This window comes from Cervus elaphus, chromosome 15 (assembly GCF_910594005.1).
Source record: "Cervus elaphus chromosome 15, mCerEla1.1, whole genome shotgun sequence".
Taxonomy (NCBI): Eukaryota; Metazoa; Chordata; class Mammalia; order Artiodactyla; family Cervidae; genus Cervus; species Cervus elaphus.
This window is the reverse complement of record NC_057829.1, coordinates 43,055,001-43,074,609: the sequence shown is the minus strand read 5'-3', so window position 1 is coordinate 43,074,609 and position 19,609 is coordinate 43,055,001. Positions and strand designations below refer to the sequence as shown.

General features: G+C 48.5%; 1 protein-coding gene across 1 annotated transcript in view; it reads left to right on the top strand.

The window, feature by feature from the left end:
- Positions 1 to 19,118, top strand: part of DRGX (dorsal root ganglia homeobox) — a 30,902-nt gene extending 11,784 nt beyond the window's left edge. Inside the window, exon 6 of the mRNA XM_043924971.1 lies at positions 18,853 to 19,118. Within this exon, the coding sequence (XP_043780906.1) occupies positions 18,853 to 19,118 (266 nt within the window). The remainder of the gene's footprint in view (positions 1 to 18,852) is intronic.
- The last annotated feature ends 491 nt before the right edge of the window (positions 19,119 to 19,609 follow it).

The following is a 19,609-nucleotide window of genomic DNA, read 5'->3' as shown; positions in this document are numbered from 1 at the left end:
CAGCCTGCGGCCTGCCTTCCTGTGGGGGACAATTTTACTCCACCCCTCCCATCTCTGCTTTCTGAGTTCTTCTTCCTGTAGTCATAGCTCCTCCTCAGTTCTGCCCTCCCTGGCAAAGTTCCCCTCTTGCTGCTCATCCTTACCCCTTACCCATCGTGGCCCTTACTATCTGGTCTCTCTGAGCAGCTGGCTTGTTAGTCTCTGCAAGCTAAGTTGTGTCGGAAAGGCGGGAAGTGAGTGATTATTGAAAACCTTTTCTGTGCTCTGCCTGGTGGTGGGAGTTGTTAAGTTGCCAAGTCAGGTTCAACTCTTCGCAACCCCATGGACTGCAGCATGCCAGGCTTCTCTGTCTCTCACTCTCTCCCAGAGTTTGCCTAAGTTCATATCAAATGAATTGGTGATGCCATCCAACCACCTCATTCTCTGTCACCCATTTCTCCTGCTTTCAATCTTTCCCACCATCAGGGTCTTTTCCAATCACTCAGCTGTTTGCATCAGGTGGCCAGAGTACTGGAGCTTCAGCTTCAGCATCAGTTCTTCCAAAGAGTTTTCAGGATTGATTTCCTTTAAGATTGACTGGTTTGATCTCCTTGCTGTCCAAGGGACTCTCAAGAGTCTTCATCACCATGGTTCAAAAGCATCAATTCTGCTGTACTCTGCCTCTTTTCTTCTTTCTGGAGGAGGGGATGGCAAACCACGCCAGTATTCTAGCTGTGAGAACCCCACGAACTGTTTAAAACTGTCTCGCATTTGGCCCATTTAATTCTCACATAGGGTAGTGGAGTCAGTGATGTATCAGGGAGACTCTAGAGCTGCACAAGAGGTCAGTGGGGCTGGGATGGCTCTGAGATAACAGCTGGTATTAGCTGGGTACTTTTGCATTCTAAAAGTGCCCGACCCTGTGAGGTGGCACTCCCGGCTGTGGGGTTTTTTGAGCTAGAAGTCTCCACCAAGTCAGCTGATCAGCACAGCCTTGCTGCAGTCCTGGTGGGCTTGGCCGTCCATGGAGATGTGCTTGGCAGACTTGCTTCTGCCTCCGGACCTGGGGTAACAAGTGTGTACCTGAAAGTCAGGTTCTGGATGCCCTGGGGTTCAACCCTTGATTGTTTTGTGGAACGTCTGTTCGTTGCTTTGAGGCCTATGACCTGTAGACTCTTACAGCCAGTGTCTCCTTCTATCAGGAGATTCCTCGAGCTACAGAAGTTAAATGCATGGCCCAGTCTGGACCCAAGAGAGAAGCGATCCCAATTTTCTAGGCCTGGCTCAGTGCCAGGACCTCTGGGATGTCACCCAGCTGCCCTCTCCTGAGTTCACCCACACAAGTGGCTGGGCATCCAGGTGCTGGCAAGGCTGGTGCCCCGAACTCTGCTTCTCAGGGGCTTCTGGCCAACAAGGGGGCGCCCTCATGTTGGGAACTTGATGCATGTGGGTGCTAGAAGGTATACATCTGGGCTTCCATGCCCATCCCTCTTTTCATAAACAAGAAATTGAGGTTCCAGGAAGGAAGACCACTTGCTCACATGTCATTTATATCAGCAAGGCCTCCCCTTTCAGATCAGGGCTGATCTCCATGGGTCCTGATGTGCTCTTTCCTCCAGACACAATGTATTCATTCATTCCTTTGGGTGGGTACCTGCTTGTAGGGACTTTGGACCCCACCCCACCCCACCCCCTACCTCTTCTCCCTGGCAAGTGAGAGCAGCTATGAGTCCATTGGGTACGAGCCCTGGTGGGGGAATCTGGACTCACCCACAGACCAGGACCACTGTCAGCTGAGCACCACAGCCCAGAGATCCTAGCCCACTCCCCAGGCCTGAGGCAACTTGCAAATGACCCACAGGAAAAGAATCAAAGGGAATTTAAGTTTCTGGACTCAGATCAGTGCTCATGTCTCCTTCCCCAGACTTTGTGGTCCTGGTGGGATCATATAGCCCTGGACCAAAGACAGCACTGTGCTGACCCTGCCCTGGATGGCACTCTTGGTGTCACTCCCAAGACTCCAGACCAGGGCCTGAGGATCCAAGCCAAAGATGCACCAATGCCCAGCCTAAGTGTGAGGGGAATGTGGGCTCCCAGTGCCTGGGCAGGATCAATTCCCTGGATGCACATGGAGCCCTCCCCGGCCAGTGGTTCCAGAGCTGACTGCCTGCAGAGCATTCTCTATAAAGTTGAGGGACTCTGAGTAGGAAGTCTTGGTCCTCTGATTCTAGGTGGTGTTGTGACAGATGTGAAGTTTTTCCCTGGGGAACATTGAGAGAGCTTCCAGGAATGTTTGTGGGGGAGCTTGGAGGTTGGCAAGGTATAGGGTGCTGAGTTGCTTTAGGAGTTAGTCCTTGAAATCCTTAGGTCCTTTATGTAACTGTTGAACTCACTTTCCTGGCAACACTGGCTTTGAATGTGCTCTGAGAACAAGAGCATTCTTGGAATATTGACTATCTCCGCCCGGGGTGGATGGCACTGGAGGAGAAAAAGACAAGCAGGAGTGGATCCAGAGAGCTAGTTACAGAGGGACTGTGCTCGGTGGGGGTGCCAGAGCACAGAGCTGTGGGGTGTCCCCAAGCCCTGCCTCCAATATGAATGGGTGGACTGGCTGAGTGCTGGCAGCTCTTTCACTGTGGCTTAGGACATGCCGGGTGTATCTAGATTCTGCTTTTAATTTTTTTATTAAGGGGGAATGTGGTCCAGAAAAGATGAAAGGGAACAGGTCTCCCAGCTGCTTTGCAGAGCTTTAGTACCCAGACTAAGAAGTCAGTAGCAGAAAACTCTGGATTATAGTTTTCTTAGGGAATTAGAGGCCCTCATTTTCATTGCATGGAGAGACGTGTTGAGGGTAGGGTCCTGGGGTTCAGAAGCAGCTGGAGAGCTGGGAAAACCAAGATGAAGCTGGAAAGGACCCTGGCTTTGGAAAATCTGCACAACTTAGAACTGGCATGGCACACACTGGGCTGGCTTGGTGGACTTGCCTCAGGCCAGGAGCTGAGGGCAGAGACCTCCTGGAGTCCTGCCCCTGCCACGTCCTGGGCTGGGTGACTCTGCCCTGCTTGCTGCCAGGCCCCAGCAGGCTGGGGGGCAGCTCTGGGGTTGGAGCACTGGGGACACCCATTCAGCAGGCTCAGCGTTGGGGTGTGTGGAGGGATTTTCATGGAGGGATGTATCTAGATGGGTCAGCAAGGCTGTTCAAGCAATCAGGAGTCCAGGAAGCATGAGAGGTGGGGTTGGTTCCCTTGAAGGACAGGAGATTATGAACCCTCTGGGTGGGCTGGTTAAGCAGAGAGCCTATATGTGTAAGTGTGGCAGACTAACCTGTAGTCTCTGCTGGGCAGGCCCCTGGATGGGCACTGGGCTGAGTCCAACAGAGGGGCCAGGAGACTGTCCACTGGTGATAGAGCCAGTTGAAAACCACACATTTGTGAAAGTTTTCTGCTTTAATTATCAAGCAGCTGATGAGTGCAGTAGCTTTAAGCAACGGCTCTGGGTGGCCTGCCTGGTGAGAATCCTCATGCTTGCATTCTTTAGCCATGTTAATCTTTTAATTTTTATTGACATTTATTTATTTATTTTAATCAGTTGATTTATTTTTCTGGGTTGGCTCTTAGTTTTGGCATGCAGGCTCTCTAGTTGTGGCTTGTGGGCTTAGTCACCCTGTGACATGTGAGATCTTAAGTTTCCCAACCAGGGATCAAACCTGTGTCCCCTGCATTGGAAGGCAGATTCTTAACTACTGGGCCACCAGGGAAGTCCCTAGCCATGTACATCTTGAGTAAAGTACTGGGAATCTCTACCTCTGCTTCCTCATCTGTAAATTTGGGGATCTTGACATTATAGGACTGAATTTATAGGAGTAAATGGGGGGAGCGTGAGTTAGAATATCTGAGGCTTCTAGACCAGTGGGAGGTGTGAATTAACAATATCGTTATTAACTAGATACCTCCATTCTCATTTCCAAGTCACTGGGTCCCACTCATATTTCTAAGATCCAATAAAACGTCTTTTCTTCCAAGCGTCTACTATTTCTGTGAACGTTATCACTTCCAGGCAGACGTGCTAAGTCGCTTCAGTCCTGTCCGACTCTGCAACCCTGTGGACTGTAGCCTGCCAGGCTCCTCTGTCCATGGGATTCTCCAGGCAAGAATACTGGAGTGGGTTGCCATGCCCTCCTCCAGGGGATCTTCCCGACCCAGGGTTCAAACCCCCTTGTCTCTTGTGTCTCCTGCATTGGCAAGTGGGTTCTTTACCACTAGTGCCACATGGGAAGCCCTTATCACTGCTGGCATTCACCTATTTCCTGTAACCCCCATTGTTCTGATTTTTGGCAGTGATGGTGGCTCCTTCCCACCCCTGGTAAGATTTGCTGGTCAGGGCACTCATTCCTTCCCTGGGGTTTCATGCAGCCAGTGATGTGCTTTGTATTCTGGGGTGGTCAGACAGGGCCCATCCTGACCAGGCAGGCAGTCAGTGTATTTCTGTATTGGATGTCCTATGGAAACTGGAAAAGAAAAAGGCAGCAGGACCCTACCCCATGAAGCCAGGGTTTGCGTATCAGTAATGAGTGTCTAGAGAAAAAGCCTTTGCAATACAAAGAGTTTTCCTGCACTGTGTTAATGGCCAGCCTTATGTTCACAATTCATTAATGCAGAGGAGGTTATTAATGGCCGAGGGAAGTGCTTGGGTTTGTTCCGGGGAAGTGCTGGCCACAGGACGGGCCCCCATCGGTGAAGGCCCTCTCTCTTGTGTACTTAGCCTGGCTGTATCTAACCTGTGATTCAGAGAGCTGGGTGTGAGGTGGAAACTCCTTACAGCTGCCAGGGGAGAGCTTTCATAACTTAGCCATGGAGCCACTCTCCCTTGCTAGGCGGGGCATCACAGCTGACCGTCCTCAACAAGATGGGGACCAGAGGGAGGATGGGCAGCCTGCGAGGCAAGGCAGGTCTGTGGGGACTCTCCGTGTCTTCTATGGACCCCTGGAGTCAGGCCTAAGCTGAGAGAACCGCAGCAGAGCTGAGGAAGGAGATCTGACCTCTTACGTTCCCCTCTCCACCTGCTCCAGGTGAGGCCTTGGTCCCACGTGAGGCTTAGGTGGGGAGGAGCCCAGAGGCATCCAGACCTGGTCCCAACCCTGTAGCCTAGCTCCATAGCCGTCCTGAGCCTGCATCACATGTGTGAGGATGAGGAGAGAGGTGAGAGGCGAGGGGCAGGGCATCCAGTGCTGGGAAAGGGTCTGGCCATGTCCTTCCTGGGAACAAAGCCCCATAGTTACCCCAGAATGTGCCCTCCCAACTTGGCCCTTGGGCTTCCAAGCCAAGGTAAAGCGTCCAGAGTCTGAGACTGGGAGGGCTTTACTGGCCAATAAGTGTTTCCCCAGCAGGGTTAAACTCAGAGCTGGAGGCAGCCTCTTCCTCTTTCAAGCCCCTGGAAATGTTTTCACTCTAATTCTCTTAATCACTTTTTCCTCTGTGTTGTGATTTTTAAAGAAAAATCACAATCTTAGTAAGCAGTTAAAATTATTTTGTTATGAACTATGATAATCAGGAAAATTCAGAAAATATGCATTTAGAACTTACTGAATAGTTTTAAGCACTCATGTGCCACCCTTCTTCTGGAACTCTGCCTGGACCCCAGAAGCCCCCTGAATCCCCATGCCCCATTCTTCTCATATCACTTTTCTTGCCCCTAAAAAAACCATTATGCTGACTGCAATGGTAACGCGGTTTTGTCAGCCACCTGAGTAGGCATTCTGAAACGCTACTGTCTAGTCTGAACTTTTTTGAATGGTACATGTGTATACATATAAATAGAATCATATGGGATATGTTTTTCATGCCTGGTTCCTTTGACTCAGCATATGTGGGGGAGTTATCCGTGTAATAAGGTTTAGTTGTCAATTTTTTATTATATTCTCTGTTCACGATCAGACCATCTGTAGATAACGACAATAATATGTCTCTCCCTTTCCACCTTATACAGTTATCCTTGGGTATCCACAGGGATTGGTTCCAGGGTGACCTTCCCCACCTGCCATACTGAAACCTGCCCATCCTTGAGTCCCTTATAGAAAATGTTGTAATATAATGAGTATAGTTGGTCTTTTATATCTGAGGGTTTCACATCTCTGTATTCAACCAGTTGGGGGGTTGATTTCAATTGGTTGGTTGAATCTGAGGATGTAAAACCTGGGGATACAGAAGGGCAGACTGCAGTTATTTCTCTTTTTCTTGTCTAGCTGTGCTGGCCAGAACCTCTGGTAAAGTATTGAATAGAAGTGGTGATAATAGGCATCCTTGCCTTGTTCTTTTTTTCAGTAACAGCTTTATCGAAATACAATTCACATACCATGCAATGCACCCATTAAAATGAACAACTCAGTGATTTTTTTGTATAGACAAGAGTTGTGAAACCATCATACGATCGACTTTAGAAAATTTTCATCACCCCAGACCTATTAGCAGTCAGTCACCGTTTCCCCCAACCTTCCCTGCCCCATGTTATCACTAATATTTCTGTCTCTATGGATTGTGGACATTCTGTTATTGCCACTGTGGATATTTCACTGAGTGGAATCGTATCATACAATAGCTGGTCTTTGTGACTGATACTGGCTTTCTGCCCTTATTCTTGATCTCAGGGGAAAGCTCTCACAACCTCATGAAGGTTTCACCATCATGTTTGCTGTCTGCCTTTTTATTTTTAACCTACACTTTATCAAGTAAAGATATTTTTCTCTTGCCCTAGTTTTCTAAGAGTTTTATTTTAATTATTATCTTAAAATATCATGAATATGAAGGGATGTTGAATTTCATGGAATACTTTTTCCTGCTGCTGTTCAGACAACCACAGGAATTTTCTTTCTCAAATATTAATACAGGAAATTGCATTGGTTGATTGTTTAATGTTAAACCAATTGTGCATTCCTGGAATTAACCCAAATTAGAGGTGACATGTTATTCTTTTTATATATAGATGGACTGGCTGATATTTTTTTTAGGGCTTTTTTGTCTATGATCATGAAGAAATTGGCTCGTAACTTTTTCCCCTGATAACCTCTATTCCGATTTTCAGTACTGTTTTACTTTACCCCCCAACTTAGTATAATAAAAGCGGCAGCAAGACTGCCCAGCTGTTTTATTGTCTCTCCCAATTCCTAGGACGGGCTGGGCTCAGCCGGGTGGTTCTGTTGCTGCTTTTACCTAGAGCGTCTCATGAGGTTGCAGTCAGATGGTGGCTGGGGCTGATACATGCAGGATGGCAACGCCTCTGTGCCTGGTGCCCTGGCAGGGATGCTAAGAGTGCCCTGTCTTTCTTTCTCTCTCTCTCTTTGGTGGGAGTTGGATGGTGGTTGGATCCTGAGATTATAAATGCAGAAGATGCCAGGTCTTGTTAAAGACTTCTATTCAGAACAGGCACAGTGTTACTTCTGCTGAATTCTATTGATGGAAGCTGCTCACAGAGCCAGCTCAGATACAAGTGGAGGGAATTGCACACAGGTGTGAACACTGGGAGTGTGGTTCATCGAAGGCCCTCTGTGGAGACTGACTGCACAGGTATTGAGGATACTCTGGCCTTGTGATGTGAGTTGGGATTTAAACAAATATTTATTTATTTATTTGACCTCACCAGGTTTTAGTTGTAGCATGTGGGAATTTAGTTGTGGCGTGTGGGATCTAGTTCTCTGACCAGGGATCAGACCTGGGCCCCCTGCATTGGGAGTGCAAAGTCTTAGCCAGTGGACCACCAGGGAAGTCCTGAGAGGTTTGTTTTTGAACTCACCTAACTTCCCAGTCCTGACTATAAGTGCTTTAAGGGCACTGTCCTTATCTGAATCACCTCTAGATCCTTCCAAGGCATTCACCTCTGCCCTTAACACAGAGGCTGGTGCAGAGTAGGAGGTAGTGAAGTCTGACTAGGGCAGAGGATCCCACTTCCTGCAGAGTTCACCACTCAATGGGAGAGGCTCCCGGCCTAAGGTCCGCAGTGTGTGCAGCTTCAGGAAAGCAGCACAGCCTTGCAGGACCCCGGCTTACTTCTGAAGGTGCAGGTGTTGGGGGAACAGGGCACCTGAGGGCTGGAGCATGACCTGTCCTCGTGTGGGATGTGGTTGGGTCAGCCCTAGATCCTCTGTGCCTAGCCGATGTCACGAAGACAGGGGTGAAGAATGCCAGCACTTAACATTTGGAAGGAATCTCCTTGATGAGTATGTTACCACCACTTCTCCAGGATACAGTAGGAGAAACTGAGGCTCAGAGGTGGATAGGACTGCCCAAGGTCACATAGTGTGTCTGCCAGAGGTAAGACAGGCCAGGGACCCAAGTGTCCCATTGTCCAGTTCCCCACACCCTATATTGATTCTGTTCCTTTTACAGGCCCCTGCTGTCATTCTCTGGCTTTAAAAACTGCAACTCACTTTCCAGAAGCCATTTCCTATGGGTGCTGATGGGTTTGCCCTTCCTGCTAATCAATGGGGCCCTGGAGTGCAGAGCTGAGCAGAGGGCTCCTGGCTTATGCCCAGAGGCAGCAGGGGGCTGCTGGAAGGAGGGAGGGTGGCACTCACTGGCATCAGATCACCTAGAGTGTGTGTCCCTGTTGCTCCCCTGATGAGCAGGGTTCTTGGATCTGGGTGCTGTCATCTTTTGCTTGCTCCCTCAAAGGCATCTAAGCAGAAACAGGACATTGATCCTGGCCCCAGACTGGGTCACAGCATAAGGAATGGTTGGTTGAGCTGACTCCCATCAGAGAGCATTTGCTGAGTGAATAAACAAATATCGGGACAGTGCATGCACACATGGGACTGATGGGGAGGGATTTAGCGTCTACTCCCCCAGGGTAGGGGCTTCCCTTGTAGCTCCATTGGTAAAGAATCTGCCTGCAGTGCAGGAGACCTGGGTTCAGTTGCTGGGTCAGGAAGATTCCCTGGAGAAGGAAATAGCTATCCACTCCAGTGTTCTTTCCTGGAGAATCCCATGGACAGAGGAGCCTGGCAGGCTACAGTCCATGGGGTCGCAAGAGTCAGACACGACTTAGCAACTAAACCACCCCAGGGTAACCTGCCAAATGAACCTGGGGATTTTGGCATTAATCAGGTTGGGTGGCTTTGTGGTGACCATAGGTTTTCTTTTCATGGGGTATTGAGGAAGATTAGGACCTGGGAGATGGCAACTTTGAGGAATCAAAATATGCTCCCTAGATCAGGAAAGATAGACTTCCCCTTCCTTCCTCCCACCCCCAAATATAATAGAGTGTTTTCTTTGTATCCAGAATGGACATTTTAGCTCTAGAATCAGGGCTGTGGGGTGAGGATAGGTGAAGGCTCTTACCCTGCAAATTTGGGAGGTGAGGTGGGTACAAAAATAAACACAACTCCTGTTAAAGAAGCAATAAAAACCGTAACACAGAGATGGGAGAAAGCAGTTTGGGAGTTCTGTGATAGAAATCACCTGGGAGTGAATTGGACCCTGTTGTATATTTGTTTATAGGTGAACACAGTTAGCCACGGCATTGAATAGTCTCTGCTTAAATATTATAGGTGTCTGCCAACATTGTTACCCCCACACTCCTTGCAAACTGTAAGGAACTGGTATTAGGAATCACAGAACATGTTTATTCTATTTTGCTATGAAGCAAAAAAGAAATGAACTGTATGTATATGAAAAGTTTTATAAATCCACTTACGCACTTACTTGCTCAATATTCTTACCCTTAACATGACCATTTAGCAAAAAATCGGTGTGCAAGAGCTCTACTTGTAACCGAAATTGTCGTTCTTGTGCCTTTATATGATGAAAATGTGCTATTGGCAAAGACGAGACAGAACTAACTTAAATTTTCCTGTCAGTCTCTGTAGTAGATCAATTAAACTGCCGAGGAGATCAAATACTTCAGACTGTATTTATTACATTAAGTATTTATGTTCAGGCCAAGCCTTTAAAGCATGATGTCATATAGGAATGTAGGCCGATTAAATCAATTCAGCAGAATTTGCTGTAACTTAATGGAAATCTAATTGTGCGTTTTAATTTAGTGTCGAGGAGGTAGTAAGTTCTCCAAACAAAATAATTTTCAGTCTGCATTTGGGGAGCGGGAGGCTCTTGCACAGGCTTGGGTGATGGCACTTGTGGTAGGTGAGAGGGAAGAAGTCCTGGCCTTGTAGGGGCTTTGCTGGCTGGCAGGTTGGGTTGCATCCCCTGCAAGGGATCACTGACTTCGATCCCCACCAAACAGGAAATCGATGAAATGTTCCTGGTGGGTCCTCCACGGCCAGTCCTTAGGTCCATGTTTGCCAGTCAATAGCTCCAGTGCAGACTGAGGCCATTAGCAGTCATGGAGTCTCAGCCAGGTGCTGAGGACACAGTTCTTACTCCTTAGAAACCTCAGTGGAACTCTCTTCTAAAGGAGAGCATCTCTCCCATCATTGGAATGAAAGGAGATGGGGAATCACGAGTCACGAGAAAGACACACTTATTGTGAGAGTAATACTTGGTCAGAAAAAGTGGAAGATACAACAAAACACAAAGAAAAATATAAAGCTTATCTTAGAATCCAGAATCAACCATGAGGAATATTTGTGATTGGTACATTTGTTTCCTTCCCATTTATAAATATGTATCTCCAATAAATTTATGTATTTTAAAACTTATTTAGAATTAAAAAATCAATGTTTAAGTTTATAAATATTTTCTATTTCTAAATAGTATTATTTACTATATATACCTGTGATCATATATTGATATGGTATATGGTTGTACGTGTGCATATACACATATGTACGATGTATATATGTACTATTGTGTATATACAGATATATATATACATATTCACACACACACATAATGGGATAATTTTGACTTACTGTTTTTTAACCTACTTTTAAAATTTAATATTTTACTATTACTATATTTTTGCACCAAATGTCCTCTTACAATATAATTTTGTCATAGCTTTAGTGCATTCAATAAGGTGATTATAATTTATTCAGTCAATTGTCTAGAATTGGGTGGTTAGTTTCTTCATAATTTTTTGTTGCTACTGCCGCACGGGAATGACTTCCTTTGTAACTAATTTAATTTTTAGACCACTCGTGATTTTAGCTTTTTGACAGATAAAAAAACAAAAGAAAACTAGAGCCCCAAGTATGGAAATCCAGACATGAAAAGATGAGACTTTTAAAGTTTGTTGGCTTACTCCTCAAGATTCTAGTGGCAGAATAAGTTATTCTGCTTTTTGATATGATGGGAACAGGGCTCATCAAGGAAGCCACACAGCTGTGAAAACCATGTAGGGACTGTGTAAGGCAGGGTGAAGGATGCTCACAGCACAGCCACACATCTGGAGGGGGATCTCACTGTTCATTCTGTGTGTCCTCCCGGGGATGCTCAGAGCAAGTCTAGACTTTTGCTGGTCACTGATTTGAACTGGTAACTAGAACAAGCTGTGCATTGGAACTTACTCTTGCCCTTTATTTTGTGTGTGGTCGTGGAAATAATAATTGTTGGAGGACTTAGTACTGGGTGCTTTATAGAGGTAGATATATTACCTCTTCTTATAGATGAAGAAGCTGGAGCTTGGAAAGATGGTGTGAAGTCCCATGACCAGTTAACGGTGGAACCAGGAGTCAAACTTCAAAGCCTGTTTCCTCCTCCTTTGCAGGCTGCATCTGGCTTTCAGACCCCAGAGGTGTCCTGTCACCATTCTCATTTTATAGGATGTTGATAAATATGACTCGGTTTTGGTGTAGATAGTTGCGAAAGTATCTGCTACCACCCTGACATAGTAAAGAGGACAGTCTCTTTCATGGCTGACTCCGCGTCACCCCATCACTAGCAGACACAGACTTGGTGTGGTTTTCAAAGCCCTTTCAAACATTGTCTCTTGCGGTGGTTCCTGTGGCCAGGGACCGGCAGCTTCAGGCCATTCTAAAGCTTGCCACTTTGCTTGCCTTGTACTAAATGGCTCCAGGTTACTGTGCATGTTGAATTTTTTGGCTGTTTTATAAATTTTTTGTCTTTTATCTCAGTATTACCCATCAGTGTTTCTGCTATTAACAGTCTCATTGCTTTCTAGCTTGTGGCAACCTTCTAAGACAGAAAAGTTATGTTAGCCATGCATTTGGAAGTCTTCAAGTATGTGGTGAGGGCCTTGAGCCTACTTTTTGTGGGCAAAATGCATGTGTTTTGGAATCTGGGTTTTCACTTGGTAACCATGGGTTTATCTGCTGCCTTGAGCATTGCAAAGGGTGCATTCATATTTTGCTCTTTCTGTTGTCAACAGTGCTCCAGGTTGATGAAGTTGTTCGGGCAGGAGAACACTTGGAGAAATCTCATATTACTATTGGTACTGTGAAATCATGGAGAAATCAAGAGTTAGGTCTAAAAGGATCCTATTTGTAGAAATCATTTTCCCCCTGTGTTAAAAAGTGGTTATGGGAGTTAAGGGAGATGCTGGTTTTTGGACAATTTAAGTTCAATTGAAATCAGTTGAAATTCTGAAAGCATGTTTAAGTTGGAAGGAAGACATAGCTTTATAATTCACATCCCATTCTAAAACCAGTCATTTTTTGTTGAAAGGGATTTAAAAATGTGTCTGTTAGCTCATTGTGTGCCTGAAGACTGTCTACAACATCCTGTCAAGGGGGCTTCAGTGTCCCATGACCAGAAACCCATCACCCCCAGAGAGAGACCACCATATACACTGATGGTAAAGAAAAGGAAACCCCTCTTTCTCTCCCTCCATCTACTGCTTCTGCTATACCCTAAACCAGGGAGAGGCAGTTACCTAGTATCCACTGTGCCTAAATGGCCCCTTTTCTTTTACTTTTCACTCCTCCCCACAACTCCCTCCCTCTGGCCTGATGGTCTGACTGTGACTTTACCCTCCCTTTTTTCTGCAGGTTTTGCCTCTGTTAAGGCAACCCACAACCATATGGTGTCACAGTGAACTTACTGTGAAGTCATACCGACCACATGCTCTACTGCTGAGATACATCCTCCTCTTGAGAGTTGGATCTTTGGGCACAGAACACAGACTTTACCCATTTCCCTGATAAATATCATTGCATTAGATTTGTTTCTGTGTTTGCCTTTGAGCTTGTCTGTTGTTCAGACGGCTTCTCTTGGTCTTGTCTGTATCTGCCTTCTGTATCGGTATGTCTTCCATGTTCTCATCCAGGGAGGGCAGGGCAGAGCAGAGAGGAGGCGATTCCCAGTGGTTCATTTTTTTAGCATTCCTCCATGTGGCTTTCAGACATTTATGTCTTCACCAAAGAGCAACCCTTGTGGCTCAGCTGGTAAAGACTCTGCCTGCAATGTGGGAGACCTGGGTTTGATCCCTGGATTGGGAAGATGCCCTGGAGAAGGGAAAGGCTACCCACTCTGGTATTCTGGCCTGGAGAATTCCATGAACTATATAGTCCATGGGGTCACAAAGAGTCAGACAGGACTGAGCGACTTTCACTTCACAAAGAGCATCGCCCCCCTTTGATAGACACTCAGTTGCTGTTCAGACTTGGGGTGTTGGTGAGGAAAGAGGGAGACATCTGTCACAGGCTTCATGCCAAAAACTTTTGTTGACCTGGGTACGTCTCTCAGGGTCTGATGTCCTGCTTTGGGAATCCCCATCTGACCAGTACTGTATAGTCAGGGGACAGAGAAAGGGCTCAAGGGAGGTGTACACACCTCATGATGCTTCCTCGGCCAGAGATGTGGTGGGTTGGGTGGGTTGAGGGTGCTGCTCATGGATATGTGTGTGGGGGTGGCCTGAGACACTTTGGGGGTCCTCACCCACTGGAGGAGCAATAAGGAGTCCCAGTCTTGAGCAGTCTTCATCTTCTTGAGGACCTTGACCTCACTTTCCCTTGGCTCTTACAGTTTTGTTTTGAAGAATTTATTTTTGATTGTGGTGAAATACACATATGATAAAATTTCTATCTTAACCATGTCTAAGTGTGTAGTTCAGGAGTGTTAAATATGTCCTTATTATTGTACAACCATCATCACCATCCATCTACAGAACTCTGTCATCTTTCCAAACTGAGCTGTGTACCTATTACACCTCACCCCTGACTCCCATCCCCTCAGCCTCTGGCAACCCCCATTCTACTTCCTGTCTCTATGAATGTGACTATACTAGGTACCTCATACAAATGGAATCAAGCAGAATTTGTGTTTCTTCTGACTGTCCTAGTTCACTTAATATAATGTCCTTGAGGTTCATCCATGTTGTAGCCTATGTTGGAATTTCCTTTTTTTTTTAAAGGCCGTAGGCATAGCCCTTACAGTTTATAAGCAGAGTCTCCCAGAGTCGTTGGGTTCATCTGGTCCTCAGTTTCCTCATGTCTAGTGTGGGGAGTGAAGTAGGCAAGCCACATAGACTCTCTCCCTCCCTCCATTCCATGAGTTAACTTACATCTTCCACCTCTGAATCTGGGTTTTGTGGGCCAGGAATGTAGTTATTGGCAACTTTAATGGGGACTTGCTTGTTGCAGGTGTGAACTAGCAGGAGTAGACTGTGGATCCAGGAGGTTGTGTCTTGTCCAAGTGGCACTCCTTCATCTTGCAGGTGATGTGCTCATCACCGAGTCACAGCCTAATTAATGCCCTCTCTGATGCTTTATCAGAGTAAGGCCTTGCTGGGGATGAGAACCAGCCCAAGACACGTATGCTGAGCCTGCCCCTCTGGGGCTTGTCTGACATGGGATTGGCTGCCCAGGCCTGGGTCTGGGGACTGTGGCCCCTTGAGGGTCCCCCACAGCCCACAGCCCACAGCCCCAGCCCGGCTCCCCTCAGATCCCCAGCCTCTCGTGGCCCCTCCCCAAATGTGCTGAGGGTGGGGGTCTAATATCAGTCTTCCTTCTTTTCAGCATTCATTTAAAATCAAACTTATGTGTTTAAAAGAAATGCACAGATATTGTAGAAAAATGAGAAAAGCTCTAAGCAGGCACAGAAAGGAAAATCATCAGGATTTCCATTGCTGAGAGGGTTCACTGTGCTCTGTCTTCTGTTCTCTTCCCGCTTGGCTCCCCTCGGGAGGGATCTGGAGGGGAGGAAGACTTCCCCTGCTGGGTGAGTCCTGGCCCTCGGGGTGGCTCCTGGGCTCAGGGCACAGGCGCTGTTCCCACCCAAGATCGCAACCCCTGGCCTCAGAGAGGCCAGACTGCTGTCAGTATGTGGCTGGCTGTGAGCACGCGGGAGAGGCAGAACCAGCGGGATGTGGGATTTGAACCCTTTAACTTTTTGTTTGCTTCTTGCTGTCACTGGAAACGCGTCCAGGCGAAAGCCAGCTAGGGGTGCGAGTTGTGGAACGGGCTCTCCGAGTTCTGTGTGTAAACTGGGCACTTGTGATTCCTCTCATGCTCATCCTGCCATCTGTTGCCTGCTGTATCGGCCCCTCCATCAGAATTGAGGCAGGAAGTGATGGCTGCATTTTAACCTCCTATTATACTTGAGGAGCAGGGGACGACCTGCAGGAGAAGGCCCCCTTCTGTAATAAAGTGAGTGGACCTGGGCAGTTCCTGGAGCCTTGTTTCCTTACCTGGAATGTGAGGCTGAGTGTTGCCCTCCCCTCAGGGCGGCCAGCATGATGACAAGAGACCACAGTGGGTGCTGGTAAGGGTGAGTTTCCTTTTGCTTCTGAGCAGGCTTGGAGAGGAAGAGAAAGATGCCCAAATGTGCTTCCGGGGAGAGAAAGGAGCCTGACTCCCGTACAGGGAAGCCTGTCCCTGGGAAAGGAGGCTGGGGATGCCCCAGCTGCGGGCATGGTTGGTGCTGCTGAGGCTGCTTCCTGAAGGCTGATCCCACAAGTGGGTGTCAGGCCTGGGTGGCCCTCCCTGTCTCCCTCCTGCCTGCCACAGCTATTTCTCAAGGGCCTGGCCCTTTCCAGGTGCTGTGCTGAGGGTTGGGGACAGAGTAGTGATTTAGGCCCCCTTGGGGGTGTGTGGGGCAGACGGAGAGCAAACCAGTCACAAACCATTAATGACCCACCTACTATTTGTGGCCAGTGCTGTGAAGACATGAGCATGAGGCTCTGATAGAGCATATAACCCGGGAACCTGCTTTGGATGGGAGGTCCCAAGGGGCTCCCCGAGGACATGGTGGTCAAATGGAGCCCTAAAAAGAGACAAGAGCCCCGAGTCAGAGGAAAGATCTCTTCACTCCCAGGCTGAGCCTGATGAAGGGTCCAGGGTAGAGGAAAGAGTGTGTCCTCTCTCCAGACAGAGGGACATAGTTGTTAAGGAGCCAGTCCTCTGCCTAGTGTGAGGTCCAGCTCTGCCACTTGTTATTTCACCTCAGCTCCCTCATCTGCAAAAGGGGATAGAGCCTACTGCCTAGGATTGTTCCAAAGCTGAGATGCGCAAAGTCACTGTGTGCTTAGAACTGCGGTGCTGGTACATACAAGGGCTTGCTCCAGTGAGCGCAGCTCCCGTGTAGGGCTTCACCGTGACGGTGATTTGAACATCTGTAAGGAAGCCTGGATAGCATATGACAAGGACGAGGAGAGGGCAGTGGGGGCCCCAGCACTCAAGGTCTTGAAGACCACAGGGAGGAATTTCGATTACATTCAACAGATAAGGATTTTGGTCCAAAGCTACTCCCTATTTGCAATGCTACTTCTTCCAAAGCTGGTGAGCCCTTTTAGAAGAGCCAAGGGGTGGGTGGAACCTAGAGGGGCTGGCTTTGCTGCTCCCTCCTAGGTCTCAGGCCTCAGGGACAGGCTCTGACTCCCATGTCCTTGGCAGGGCCTCAGTGCCCCATCTCCTGCTCCCCTAGTTGGATAGTCTCTGGAGCTGGCCCAGACTGGCTGGGGCAGAGGCTGTGGTGATACTCAATGCTCATCTCCTGCAAGAAACAAATGTGGTGGGTGGGTGGGTGGGGGGGCACCATCTGACCTGTCCAGAGGCTCAGGAAATCTCTCAAATCATGTCATGCCGGCAGCTGAGTCTACCCACCCAGTCTGGATGCAGGTCTGTGTGACTCCTGCCTGCACACCTGCCCTCGTGGAGGTGCCAGCATGGTTCAGCTGTGTTCAAAGAGCTTGGATGGACATTAGGACCTCAGGATTCCATAGCTAGACTCTCCATGTCCTCCCCCGCCCCCACACACACACAAACACCCCTTTCTCTCTGTTGGTCCCCATCTTGGAAATGGCACCTCCATTCATTCATTCAAATCCAGGGGTCATCTGTGAATTCTTTTTTCCATCACCCTCCACCTATAGGCTGTGAGCAATGTGCATAGGTGCTCGCCTTGAGCATAAATCCAGAATCTGGCCATCTCTCACCACCTCCCCTCTAGTCACCTTGAGCTAAGACCGCCATCAGCTGGGGCTGCATCATCGCAGCAGCCTCCCCATCCTCTCCTCAAGGAAGTTACGCTCCAGACACTTGACTCAAGTCTGCTGAAGCTTCCTCTCCCTGCGTCCTGCCTGGCCCTGGTGACTCCTTGACTCCTTGGCTGTCCTCCTCCCCCGCAGCCCCTGGCTTTGGTCACTCTGAATACCTATTGCAGGTGACTTCTGTCCCCACTTCAGTGCCATTGCTCTGGTCTTCTCTCCTGGGTGTTCCTGTCCCTGTTTCTTTGACATTGCACCCAGCTATCTACCAAGCATCACACTCCATTCACTCCATCACACTCCATTCATTCAAATAGCACTCACCGCTGCCTGCCTTCACATGAAGCATGCCTGGGCTACACTGTACCTCTGCACTGGAACTGTGCTCCATGATGCCAGGGATCTTGCTGCCTTATTCCTGCTGAGTGGTCACTAGGGTCAAGAACAGTGCCAGGTGCTCATGAGACAGCCATTGGATAACTGCACAGTTGAGGGTGACACGTGAAAAGAAAGGTCTCCTCCAGCCCTGGGCCTGGAGAGGTTCATGCAGTGCTGGCCAGCAGCCTTGGGGCCAGACAATTGTTCCTAAGCCCCATTCCACACTTTGAACCTGTACTGAGTCCTTTCCAAACCAAGACCTTCAGAACTTCTCAAACTTTAGTTCACGGTGCCCTGAGTGCCCCTTGAACCTCAGGTTAATGTTTCATGTCTCTCTTGGGCTATAAAAAATACCTACTGTTCTGTTCATTAGACGGTTGGGTCCAAGCAACTCAGTAAGTGTTTCTGTCCCAAAAGCTTAGTAGTCATTTGAAAATAACACATGTAAATTGAATGAAAAATAATAGTTTTCTTTTATTCTTAAAGAGCTACCATTACTTTCTAATTGGAAGTACATCAGTGAGCTCTGCATGACTTCTCTAAACTTGGAATCACATTGGATGCCATCGCTCCTCATTTCATGTTCTGTGTGGATTATTTGTGTGGTGTTTGTAAAATCTGACTGCATGGAAATACGACATCCTTGAAAGGAGTGCAGCGAGATCTCCCGTTGAAGCCATGAGCTCCCTTGTGCAGCAGCTCGCATGGCATCTGATAGATGTGGCTGGCTTCCGCCCGCCCTTGAAAATTTAAAATATCCCTGCAGGGCCCTTGTGAGTTCTTGCAGATGCTTTGGCACATAGTTTGGAGAGTGTGGCATTACTTTATTGGATCCTCATAATGATCCTGTGAGGTGGGGATCATTTCATTTCATAGAAGGACAAGCCCAGGCTCAGAGAAGTCAAGATACTAGCCTAAGGCCACACAGCCTGTTGGTAAGGGAACCGAGAAGGGTCGGTTCTCCCCGATGCTCTGGTGGTAATCCCTTGTACTATCAATTGGATCTCTTGACTTGTGCATCTTTGGGGTCCTGAGCTCTTGTCAGCTGTCCCTAAAGTGTTTGGAAATAAACAGCATCAATCAAGCCCTTGCCCCCATCCCTAGGTCTGAGAGACTGAAATGTGGACAGTGATGGCAGCCTGTTGTTCTTCCTTCTTCCAGGGGGCCCCTTGTGCTCGTGCTGTGTCCCCGACCCCATGGGACTTTCCTTCCTCCCCACCTACGGCTGCCAGACTAACCGCACGGCCAGCGTGGCCGCCCTGCGCATGAAGGCTCGTGAGCACTCGGAGGCCGTCCTGCAGTCAGCCAACCTCCTGCCGTCCACCAGCAGCAGCCCCAGCCCCGTGGCCAAGCCGGCACCCCCCGACGGCAGCCAGGACAAGACCCCTCCCAGCAAGGAACAGAGCGAGGGCGAGAAGAGCGTATGAGGGGCCCGAGGGCCCGAGTGCCCGAGCCCGCCGTGCCCTCCCCCCTTGCTTCTCCCAGCCTCGGCCCCCACGGAAAACTCTCCAAAGAGCGAGGAAGAAGCCTGCTGCCCCGCGCCTCCTCTCAGACTCAGGAAAGGAAGCGAGAACCACAGCTCCCCCAGTGAATGGAGAGTGCCTCTGGAGTCCCCCCAGTGGGGCTGTTCTGTCCCGGCCTCTTTGGTGTCGGGTCCCGATGGGACTCGTGGGTACCAGAGTCTGCTCTGTGGTGAGATCCCTGGGGTTTCCATCTTGGCCCAGAAGTCTGGAGAGAAGGCGAGTTGTTCACCTCCTCATTTACCTGTCCCTCTCCTGGGCCGCTTTTGGAGGTCTTGTCAACCCAAAGAACTGTGGCATGGGCCATCTATGGGAGATGCCCAGGGCTCAGTCTTATGTTATGAAATGGGACTGTCCGCTTGACATTAAGAACCAGGAAGTTGGTGAGATCCCAACCA